Below are 11,049 nucleotides of genomic sequence, written 5' to 3'. Positions count from 1 at the left end.
ATCTTCATTTCACGTAAGTCAGCTTCTGTTGGCCACACTATAGGGATATAAGGCTTTACTCACCACGAAAGACCCATTAGCATTTTACCTCATACTTTTTGCATCTAACAAGGGCACCTGATTTGTCACTAGCCACGTGTAGTTGAAGATCAGTCAACAATCATAGATATTGTTAAAGAATAACATCACCACACACACCTTTCGCATCATCAAGCATATATATACGCATTCACACGGCGCCAAAGGAGCAGAAGAACCAGACGTACTTAGACTTTGGAAACCACCTATGATTATTGAAAACGTATAAAAGATATAAATCACTAAAGAAAGAATATATCTCTACAGATCGCGAGACATGAACTCCATCAAGTTAATTGTCAATTCATTTGACAATATACTACCCGGAAAGGGTTATGATATTCCTCCCGTTGGTGATGACGAGCGACTGGGGAAGGAAGAGAGAGAAGAACAAGATTTGATGACAACCGAGAACGACATTATTGAGTTGAAAACTTCAAAGACGATTAGAGGGCCATGTACGCTTCCTTCTACTAAAGAAGAAACCCTTTTGGAGGATTTGGATGAAGAAATGGAGGACAATGACGGATTGGAAGATGTAGAGGAAGAAGAGGAGGAGGAGGAGCTCGACGAACTCGATGGCAACGAGGAATTTAATCTTACAATAGAGTCGGAAAAACCAGTTCAGGAGTCACCATCAACGACCCCTAAACACTCGCTGATTGTCATTTTCTTTCTTCAAATTGGTAAAGTGTTATATTTTTTCCCCAGCTACCTCATTGTCAAGCCGTTGTCAATCTTGATCAACCTCATTATCTTCCCATTTGTCTTGATCAAGTCATCATTGGGATTTGGTCCCAAAAAGTCAAAGTGCAAACAACCATATGGAGACAAGGTCGATCTGTTTGAAAGCAATGATGATGATTCAATTGTCACACGGGCACCTCCGACACCACGACCCGCCAAGTCTAAAGCCAAATTAACACAATTAGAGTCTGATGCTGATGAGTATGATGACGCAAAGGCAGAAAAAATCAAACAAGATAACCTACTAGCGAACGAAGTTAAGTCGCCTTCGTCGTTTTCCAAATATATGATTCCCCCACCACAACGTCTATACCCCTTATCGAGGAATCCACAGCGCAAACGAAAGAAAAAAGTACTCATACTAGACCTAGATGAAACTTTAATTCATTCACTTTCTAGAGGTGGTCCAAGAACTTTTAATCCTGCATCCAAATCCAAAATGATTGAAATCAAGTTAAACAACGTATCGTCGCTATATTATGTTCATAAACGACCTTATTGTGATTACTTTCTTACCCAAATTAGTCAATGGTTTGAATTGCAAATATTCACTGCCAGTGTCAAAGAATACGCCGATCCAATAATTGATTGGCTAGAGGAGGAGATCATTGATTCTTTGAAGAAAAAAGGCAAACAGCACAAGATTCAATCAAGTTCAGACTATATCAAGCCTCACATTTTCACCAAGAGGTATTATCGTTCAGATTGTACTTATCGACCCGGTGTAGGGTACATCAAGGACTTGTCAAGGTATCTACGTGACGATGAATTGAAGAATGTCATGATTTTGGATAATTCTCCCATAAGTTATGCTATGCATGAAGATAATGCTATTGGAATTGAAGGATGGATTAATGACTCTAATGATAGGGATTTATTGAACTTGTTGCCATTATTGAAGAGTTTAAGTTTGTGCATTGATGTTCGGTTCATTTTGGGATTGAAAAATGGAGAAAAGTTGTTTGAAATGTGATAGCTATAGAGAGTGTATATTTTGAACAAAAATTGTTTCCTTTTGATTGATGTTTTCTCTCCAAAGAAGAGGCTTCTTTTCAGAATTACCAAAATTTCAGATCTAATTTCAATACTCTATCCACCTATTTAATTATTAACCGATTCAAGAGCAACAATGGCATCTCTAACAGTTGCAAAGGCGGATTGAGGATTGACACCAGTAACAATTTTGCCATCAACGACAGAAAAGGAATCCCATGGTCCCTTTGGAGCAACATAAGTGGCACCTTCCTTTTTGGCAATGTCCTCAATTGTTAACAAATGTTCCTTTTTGATAACATCAGTCAAACCTAATTCTTCCTCACCTTTATCAGTGAAGCCGGTGATCTTTTTACCTTTGATGAATGGCTGTTTAGTTTCTGGGTTTTCGAGATTGTTGAAAATGGCAGGTCCATGACAAACAGCAGCAACAACGCCGCCATTCAAATACGTATTGATCAATATCTTTTGCAAGTTTTTGGCTTTAGGGTAATCATACAATGTAGCATGACCGGCACTGGCAAAGAACAAGTGAAACTTTTCGTCAACTACATCCGATGCCTTTTTAATGTTTTTCAAAGCAGTGTTGAATGCAGAGTCTTTGTTTTCGTAAACCTCTTTCACTTTTCCCAGCAATGCTTCCTCTGTCAATGAATGAGGGTCATATTCGTATTCACCAGTTTCTGAGGCAATTGTAATTTCAAACCCCTTTTGTGCTAGTTCCAAAAAAGGCTCAATTGCTTCAGAAGCGAATACACCAGTGTGGTCACCATTTGGGTAGAATGGACCGTGATATGAAGATACTGCAAGTAATGCTTTAACCATAGTGGAGCAGGAGTAATGTGATTGTTGATGAGGAAATGAATGGGTTGCCTTGTCAGTTGTTTGCTGCATTCAAGGGGAGGGGGGGGGGGTATTTATATTGCTGCGAAAAAAAAAATAAATAAAAAAGCGGATTAATTGTCTTTTTAAGTTGCTTTGCGGAAAACATGGGGCGTCTAAATTTAAAACTTTTTGGGTATGAAGTCATAGCACTTGGAAACTAGTGAGCGAATACCTTATACGTCTTACTTTACACAGTTGCTTTCAATGGTATACTAAGGGCAGCGCTCAGACTAAAGTTGTTTGTGTCACGCCATTGCGGTGGCAACTGCGTTAGTTGTCAAACCTGTGTTGTTGGTAAAAGCTTGTAAATTGCACAGACATAAGCACTGTGTATCGTTAGCTTTAAGAAAGTACTGAGGTGGCCGCTGAACAGCCACAGCCGTGCTCTCTGTTGTTGCCACCTATGACGCAAGACATTGGTGGTGATACTTATATGTCGCATACGCAAATCGTACGACATAGCTTCCCGACATTACTCCGAAAATTATCAACGAGATTTCCTAAAAGTTGTCAACTACACAACACTTAGACAATCCACCAACTAGCACAGTTATTCCTAGAACATGTCCAACAAATTCCCTGAGATTGATGTTCCTCAATCCAATGGTGATGATCTAGACCACTCGGATTTCCTCTCTCGTGAAAAAGAGTTACTCGGAGATGAATTCAAAACGGACCAAGACAAAGTATTGGAAGAGGACAGTGATGATGAATTCAACGAGTTCAAAGAGCAATTCCCAGAAGTTGAAGGAAGCGAAAGTGTGCAACAAGAGTTCAAATCTACCGAGGAAGTTGACGATGAAGATGCAGATGTTGCCCTTGCTGATTATGGAGCAACAGAAACAGTCAAAGATTTATCACAGTCCACCTCCATAAAGGAATGGAAACAACGCAGGGACTTGGAGATTGAAGAGAGGGAAAAAGTCAATGAGCAAAAGAAGAAGGACATTTTATCGAAAGCACAACAAACAATTGATGATTTTTATGAAAACTACAATCTGAAAAAGGAGAAGCATATTGCTGAGGTTGAGAAGGAGCAAGAAGCATTCTTGAAAAAAAGAGACGAGTTTTTGAAGCATGGAACTTTGTGGGATAGAGTGAACGAGTTGATTGATGCCGTTGGAGTACCCACTGTGGACTCAGAGGGTAATGACAAGACAAGGTATAGAAACTTTTTAAAGAATTTAAAAGGCAAGGAAAAGGTACCGGGCGCAGGTGGATATCAAGAATAAGTCTTTGAGATGGTATATAGCCATAGACTGTTGTGTATTACAGCAATAGAGAAAAGAGATTGTAGTATAGTGTCATATTGTTTATTGTGATACAAAATTGGCCACTTTAATGGAATAATCTTTAGAAATCCGTTCCGACTCTATTGTTCTATGTCCATTGATGAAATCGTTCAAGTTCATCATTTTAAAAAACCCAAAACACATTAACACAGTCTCTAGTTTATTCCACAATGATAGGTGCAATTTCGAAAACAAGGGATGGTATGTCTTGAGAATCCTCCATTTAGATAACACAACAAGCTTAAACAAGTACATGTTCAATTCGTTGTAAAATTGTTTCGAAAATAATCTGGCAGAAGGAACTTCATCTATGTCTTCCTCGTAGATGACGTTGTCCCCTGTAACCTTGAATTCGGCCTCTACTCGTTTATTGTATCCCCAATCGGGAATCATCTGCATGTAGTTCAACTGTATAGCTACCAATCCAGCAACGAACCCAATCACCTTGGTATACGTCTTAAACACCAGTTTTTGGTTAGACACGTAGAGTCGATGCAACTCAGGGTACCTGCTAGACCCAAGGAGGGTAAACATTGGCGATGACACAGCAATTAGCAATATGGATACAAGATTGGGTGTGTAGATCAAGTTGGTGATTGAGTTTGATTTATGATACACATATGCTGCATAATTTTGGAGTACTGAGGCCTCGCTATCGGGGCTCCCATATCCATACTTGATTGCATAGAACCTGTCTAGCACACGATCCTTGAATGAATACCCAGCGACTACTGCAGCAATGACCACATTATGAAGTACGTAGTTTGTGGCTAGGTTCTTCCAATTGATGCGACTATAGTTTCGACCAAGTGAGAAATTGATCCAGATTGGGTTGAGTATGTACCGTTTCAAAAATGGTGACAAGTACATCATGTTTAGCTTGTATTTTGTTGGCGTGAGGTAATTGCTTAATATCTGGGCGTATAATGTGGGAAAGAGTATGAACTCCTTGTTTCGATACAATTTCATCAATGGCGAGTATATACTTGTCGACTTGTATGTGGATAGCTTGAAAGGTTTGGATAAACTGTCGGACACGAGAATTTGCGATTTGGAAGGAGGATTGAGCTCTCCGTGGTATGCACTAAGCAACGTTACAAGGATGTAATCTTTGGGAAATGAACGCATATCAACAGTGGCAAAGTATAGGAATGCACATGTGATGAAATTCGCAATCTTTGTGACTTCATTTGGTGGATCTTTAGCGGTGTTTAATCGTAGCATCGGTAAGCTCTCTTGATAGTACGATAAGAGTTGTCGAATTGGCTTATTCAAGGCTAGGAAATTGGCCCATTGTATGGGGTTTTGTAGTTTGACAATGTGTAATATTATCACCCACTTCACCCAGCTGTGTAGCGATGAATTACCAAGTATTCTGCGGTATATTGGGTCAACTGGTTGTGGTGCTTGTGAACGTGGTTCTTCCTCTTGTTTTGGTTGCCTTTGCTTCTGCTTTGTCTCCACTTGCTCCAAGTAGTTGTATATACTACTGGACATTAGCTCATTGAGAGCTCTCGTGGATGGGCTTGGTACAATCATGGCCAATTCGTAACCGATGTGTACGTTGTAGAATGTGGAGCTCTATTTGTTGTGGCTTTCCAAATCAAAAAGTTTCTTATCAGATGACTATTTTAAGCGCGAAGCTGGGGTATGTGCCATGCGACATTGAGGAGCTTTAGCGCTTTGTGTGTTGAGAAGTAATGTGGGAGTTGAGAGTAAACAGCTTCACTTGTTTGAAGAGGGCTATCAGATGCAAGAAAGTAGTAAGCTATGTTGTAGAGAAATACTCCTCCGCCATGAACATCCTCGGTTGAGGGTTAATACGAGTTCTCGGGCCGGTTTCGATCTAGACACTCGACTCCTCGCCCCGGAAGAATCGAGAGAAAAGAAAAAAAAATCTCCTGTAAAAATAATCCCTTTTGGGAAATGCCAAAAGTTATAGATAAACATACATACCACGGTCAAACTTTGCACAGTACAAGAGCACCCACGGCTGAGTAAACACGAAAGTGGGCTAGACTTACACATTGAGACTTTACGGTATCCATTATTGACGCCATTGGGAAAGTCAGAATGACTGTTGAGACATACAACGAGGATGGATACAACACTAAAGCTGGACCACAACAGAGAACACCATCCCCTACTAACAGAGCTGGAAAGCACAACCTGAGGTCAAATAATCCAAATATGCCTTTGCAATTCAAAGTGCGGCAGTTTTCCGCGTCACCAAATAACATCAGTGATGATGAACAGAGATCAAACACACCAAATGGAAAAGTAACCCCTAGATCGAAAGGATTAAATGTGTTTGCAGTATCTCCACTAGGAGCAAGGAATTTACTGCAGAATCAGTATAATGGAAGCCTCACCCCACAGTTGCAACCAGGTAGAAGATCCTCGGTGCTATCCAACAACACCACTTTGCCATTACTATCCGAATCAGACGATGAGACACCTTCTACAACATCACAAGACAAGAAATCACCTATCTCAAGCTGCGACTTGGAACTACCGCTGGACGAACGGCTTCTACGCATGAGCATTGACGAACAATTGCGAATACTAGCTCTTAAGGAGATGGCGATTGTGCAGATAAAGGACCAGATACAAAGCCTAAACAAGAAACTACACACACAAGAAGGCGAATTGCACAAGCTTCGAGAAGTTGTTCAGAAATCATTGTACCAGGAGATTAGTGGTGCTGCAAGCAACACAAGGACGAACAGACAAAGAACGAATTCCAACCCTCGAGATCAAGCTATTGAAACTATCCGGGCTAAAAGGCGATCATCATCGGGTGCGCTCCAGCAAGAACCAAACAATGAGGAAAGTGGCAAGCCGTCTAAGCTATGGAGCGGACTAACAAAACCATTAAACATGTTGCAACAATTTGATACAATGATTCAAAATGAGTTTGAAAAATCGTTGGTTTTGGATAAGGAAAAGCAGCAGCAGACAGAACAAAAGCGGCAGCAACAACAACATCTACAACGTCAAAGGCCGAGGGATCACACACGAGTCTCACACCAGCTGCGCAGTTCAGAGGATTCAATTGCGAGCACTGTATCAATTTCTTCACCGTTGCAATCACGAGCACCGCAATCACTATCAGAGTATAGAGGTGGTCAAGATCGACAGTCGGACGATATGATTCAAAGTGTTTCAGCTTCGATTTGGTCATTCGTCAACGAGGTTAAACAGAATGTGTTGTCCTCGTTGAGCGAAGAGGACTTGACTGTGAGCAACGATTTTGATGTGGATGATCAAAGTATTGATTTTTCCATGTATAAACGATGAATCTATACAAAGTGAACAAGCTAACAAATCCCTTATAAACTTTGTAAACCTTTGATTATATCCTTCTGGTTATCGTTAATGCTCTTGTCACCACCTCCATTGATAGATCTTAAATCTTTCAACATGATATCCTTTAATTTGTCAAAATAGACTTCTTGTAAAAGATTTCTAATATTGTACTCTGCTTTTTCAATCAATGTACCAATGTTGATCAAATGACTAGTTTCCAAATTCACCCCATTGTTAATATCTGCTGTTATTGAAGATTCCAATTGCCTAGTTAAATTTCCACTTAAACTTAACCCATTTTCGGACTTGTGTTGTAAATCTAAAATCACCGAGGTTGTCAACTTGTACGTCGATGTTGATTTGGTGTCTGGTATGACCTCCAACACGTGGATTGAGTCCCATTTACCTGATTGGTCACTGGTTTCCTTTTTGAACAAGACAACTCCAGCAAAACCGTTGGATAAGTCTTCTTCCTCGTCTTCATCTTCGGCTGTGTCCCAAAAGTAAACACTTGATATCCCAGCGCCTTCATAGTACAAATCTCTGTATATATCAAAAGCATCATTCGCTTTGATTTCCAATTGTCGTAAGATTGACGAAGGATATGGTGGTGGTTGATCGTAATCATCTTCAGGTTGTGGGTAATACTTGTTTGACCAGGGAGATCTATAGCTGTCACCATCTCTGTTATAGTCACAGCATAAGTATTCTTTCCCTGAGTCCTTGCATTGAGCTACAGAAAGTGGCACGTCAACTGCCGACAACAATTCTTCCACCAATTCTGTGTCGGCATTTTTGGATGCAGTAATTAGGGAGCATATACTAGTGAGGTTCTTTTCAATTGAATGAGGATCCAATCTTCTAAGAAGGTCTAACGAAGCATCAAATTTATCTTCTGACATCGTTGGTTGTAGTGCTGGAGGTAAATTTTGTTTCTCAGGGGATGAAATGTTCGGCAAAAGTTAGGCTCTCTCTCACTGACTGGACAAAACGATTCTTGATCTCACGTGGTAGCGTTAATCCAGATGCCAATCGTCTACTCGACCACTTGACTAACGAATCTCTATAATCCACAATACATTAAACACGTTTTCTATAAAGTAATAATCTCCAAAATATGCACTGTAGGTGTAATATATAAAATTAATATAATGTAAACTAATAAAAATAGATAAAAGTTAGAAATAAAGCTAATAATTCAAAACGAATGTGTATATGTATCAACAAGTCCCTTTTTTTTTTTTGGTGCAAAGTTGGGTGATCTAACCCATGGTGTATGTGATACCCTTGGATGGGGCGTACAAGATGATACCATTTAGTAAACCCGCAATCAAACCAGCCATTGGCAAAGTAAAGATCCACCCAAGATAACACCAAGCAACCATTCTCCAGTTGACAGTTTTCCATTCCTTGTTACATAAACCAACAAAGACAGTTGCACCAACAGCTGATTGAGTGGTGGAAACAGGAATGGCCAATTGAGTAGCCATAACAGTGGTAACAGCAGCACCCAACTCAATAGAGAAACCTCTTGCAGGAGATTGCAAAATCAACTTGTTACCCAAATTGGCCATGATTCTGTAACCGTAAGTCCATAAACCAATGACCAAAGCCCCAGCGGCGTAACACAAGACCCAAACTGGAACTTCAGCTTTTGAAGCAGTGGTGTTAGTTGTCCATACCAAGTAGACAGTAGCCAATGGACCAGTAGCATTTGCAATATCGTTGGCACCATGGGTAAAAGACATAGTACAAGCGGTGATGGCTTGTAACAATGAGTACATAAATTCAATCTTGTTATCGTAGTATTTGGAAGCAGTGTGCATTTTAGCCAAGTTACCTGCCAACATATCTTTGGAACCGGCTTGGTTGGTGATAATATCTTGTCTAACACCGTGGGTCAAAACCAAAAGGATGCAAAATGGCCAATTCTTTGGCGACTCTTTGGCCAAGGCCCAGTATTTAGAGAAACCTCTTGGGAATTTGTGTTTCTTTTCTTGTGGCTTGGTGGTAGGGACGTGCTTATCTTGAACGTTGATTGATTGGACTTTCTCAATATCCTCTTGACTGATTTCATCATGAGAGTCGGACTTACCATCTACGGATTCAGATTCAACTCTTCCATTGTCATCAATCAAGTTTCCGGCTTCGTCATATCTTCTACCTCTGTAGTAATCTTCAGTCAATTTGTGTCCTTCTGGCATTGGTGGAATATTGTCAGTTGATTTGAACCAATAAATTGGACCTCTGAAAATATCATACCATTTCAATGTCCAATCTTCGTGTACCAATTTTCTTCTGTAGAATGGGAATGCAAACAACATATATACTGCGAATGCAACAGCGGCTGTCCCAAAAATGGCACCGCAAATTGTTCTTGTTCCTAAATCTGATAAACCCAACTTGGGAGAACCTTTCCAAACAATCAACATAGTCAAGATGGCGAAAGCAGCAAATACCAAGCATGGAACCAACATCATAGCATTTCTTAATGAAGTTCTTGGGTTCTTTACTTCCAAAACACCAAACTTGGAAATCAAAAAAATAATGGAGGCGAAACAACCGGCAATAGCTGGAGCGATAAACCAAGAAGCAATAATTTGTGAAACACCATTCCAACCCCAGTGAATATTTTGTCCACCTTTGGCAGCAATTGCTGCACCAATAACGGCACCAACTATGGAGTGGGTAGTAGAACATGGCATACCAATTGATGTGGCTAAGGTTAACCAAGTTGAAGAGCCAACTAAAGCAGTAGCCATTGTCAACATCAAAACTGCTGGTTCTTCACTAAAGACGTCAATATCAACAATCTTATTTCTAATGGTATCAGAAACTCTTGAACCAACCAATACAGCACCAAGGAATTCCATGATGGCAGCTAGAATCATAGCTTGCCAGTATTTCAAGGATCTCGAGGAGACCGAAGTGGAGAAGGAATTAGCGACATCATTGGCACCAATATTCCAAGCATCCAAGAATGCAAAAATCATCGCAATAGCGAAGATGTAATCAAACTGATGTAAAGCCATTATGAGAGTGGTAGTAGCAGTATATAGTGAATGTTACTATCAGTTAGTGTTGAAGATGCTTTCTTGATGTAGTTCTTGAGATCTGAAAAGAGAGATGAATTTTTCAGAAAAGGAGCAATGGGTAGGATATTTATACAAAAAATGGGTCAGTAGAAGGGATAGATGAAAGATTTATTTCATTTATTTTGTCGTGAGCTTAAAAGACTGCAAAATGCCATTGTAAACTATAAAGAACTTAAAAAAAAAACTAATATAAAATAAATTATAAAATAGGTAAAAGAAAGCATAAGATTGTTAACTGCAACACGAGTTATTTCAAATGTCGAGCTTTTTGTGAATCCTCTGCTCTTTTGTCTCATATCGATTATTTTCTTCTGATGTTTCAATTGTTCCGTTAATACAAACGATTCGGTTGATTCACGAGATCTTTACAACCCTCACTTCATAGGCGGTGACCATTAGCGTATACCACCCCCATCCTGTGTAGGAAAAAGTGACATTGCCTCCTTGGCTCTTACTCCACAATTGACTACTACCATGTAGACGCACGTTTCATTTAGCTGTATCATCATTCTTCTCCTCGTGGTGTGGTTCTAAGCGTTAAAGGCTGCGAAAATAAAAATTTCAAAACAATAGAATGCCAAGATTGCAAAAGCCGTTCCAAGAAAAAATAAAACAGAAAACAAAAAGCAAAAAAATAAAAATGAAATTGA

The 11,049-nt window shown here is 39.8% G+C and overlaps 7 protein-coding genes across 7 annotated transcripts; 3 read left to right on the top strand and 4 right to left on the bottom strand. All coding sequences in view use genetic code 12, as the record gives it.

Moving 5' to 3' along the window:
* Positions 1 to 355: 355 nt before the first annotated feature.
* CPAR2_400570 (Nem1-Spo7 phosphatase catalytic subunit) lies at positions 356 to 1,798 on the top strand (the record flags this gene model as incomplete). Its single annotated transcript, XM_036810930.1, has 1 exon — positions 356 to 1,798. One exon carries the CDS (start codon positions 356 to 358, stop codon positions 1,796 to 1,798), a length of 1,443 nt encoding a protein of 480 aa, XP_036667418.1.
* Positions 1,799 to 1,926: 128 nt separating this feature from the next.
* CPAR2_400560 (uncharacterized protein) lies at positions 1,927 to 2,643 on the bottom strand (the record flags this gene model as incomplete). The annotated part of the gene is made up of 1 exon (XM_036810929.1): positions 1,927 to 2,643. The coding sequence occupies one exon, from the start codon at positions 2,641 to 2,643 to the stop codon at positions 1,927 to 1,929; it is 717 nt and encodes a 238-aa protein (XP_036667417.1).
* A 623-nt stretch (positions 2,644 to 3,266) lies between these two features.
* Positions 3,267 to 3,935, top strand: CPAR2_400550 (clathrin light chain; the record flags this gene model as incomplete). Its single annotated transcript, XM_036810928.1, has 1 exon — positions 3,267 to 3,935. One exon carries the CDS (start codon positions 3,267 to 3,269, stop codon positions 3,933 to 3,935), a length of 669 nt encoding a protein of 222 aa, XP_036667416.1.
* An 81-nt stretch (positions 3,936 to 4,016) lies between these two features.
* CPAR2_400540 (uncharacterized protein) lies at positions 4,017 to 5,534 on the bottom strand (the record flags this gene model as incomplete). The annotated part of the gene is made up of 1 exon (XM_036810927.1): positions 4,017 to 5,534. One exon carries the CDS (start codon positions 5,532 to 5,534, stop codon positions 4,017 to 4,019), a length of 1,518 nt encoding a protein of 505 aa, XP_036667415.1.
* A 534-nt stretch (positions 5,535 to 6,068) lies between these two features.
* On the top strand, positions 6,069 to 7,295 carry CPAR2_400530 (uncharacterized protein; the record flags this gene model as incomplete). The annotated part of the gene is made up of 1 exon (XM_036810926.1): positions 6,069 to 7,295. The coding sequence occupies one exon, from the start codon at positions 6,069 to 6,071 to the stop codon at positions 7,293 to 7,295; it is 1,227 nt and encodes a 408-aa protein (XP_036667414.1).
* A 32-nt stretch (positions 7,296 to 7,327) lies between these two features.
* CPAR2_400520 (F-actin-capping protein subunit beta) lies at positions 7,328 to 8,206 on the bottom strand (the record flags this gene model as incomplete). Its single annotated transcript, XM_036810925.1, has 1 exon — positions 7,328 to 8,206. One exon carries the CDS (start codon positions 8,204 to 8,206, stop codon positions 7,328 to 7,330), a length of 879 nt encoding a protein of 292 aa, XP_036667413.1.
* Positions 8,207 to 8,566: 360 nt separating this feature from the next.
* Positions 8,567 to 10,336, bottom strand: PHO89 (Pho89p; the record flags this gene model as incomplete). The annotated part of the gene is made up of 1 exon (XM_036810924.1): positions 8,567 to 10,336. One exon carries the CDS (start codon positions 10,334 to 10,336, stop codon positions 8,567 to 8,569), a length of 1,770 nt encoding a protein of 589 aa, XP_036667412.1.
* Positions 10,337 to 11,049: the final 713 nt, after the last annotated feature.

This window comes from Candida parapsilosis, contig 006372, assembly GCF_000182765.1.
Source record: "Candida parapsilosis strain CDC317 annotated contig 006372".
NCBI classification, from domain to species: domain Eukaryota; kingdom Fungi; phylum Ascomycota; class Pichiomycetes; order Serinales; family Debaryomycetaceae; genus Lodderomyces; species Lodderomyces parapsilosis.
Note: the sequence above shows the minus strand (reverse complement) of the source record. Positions and strands in the feature narration are given on the sequence as shown.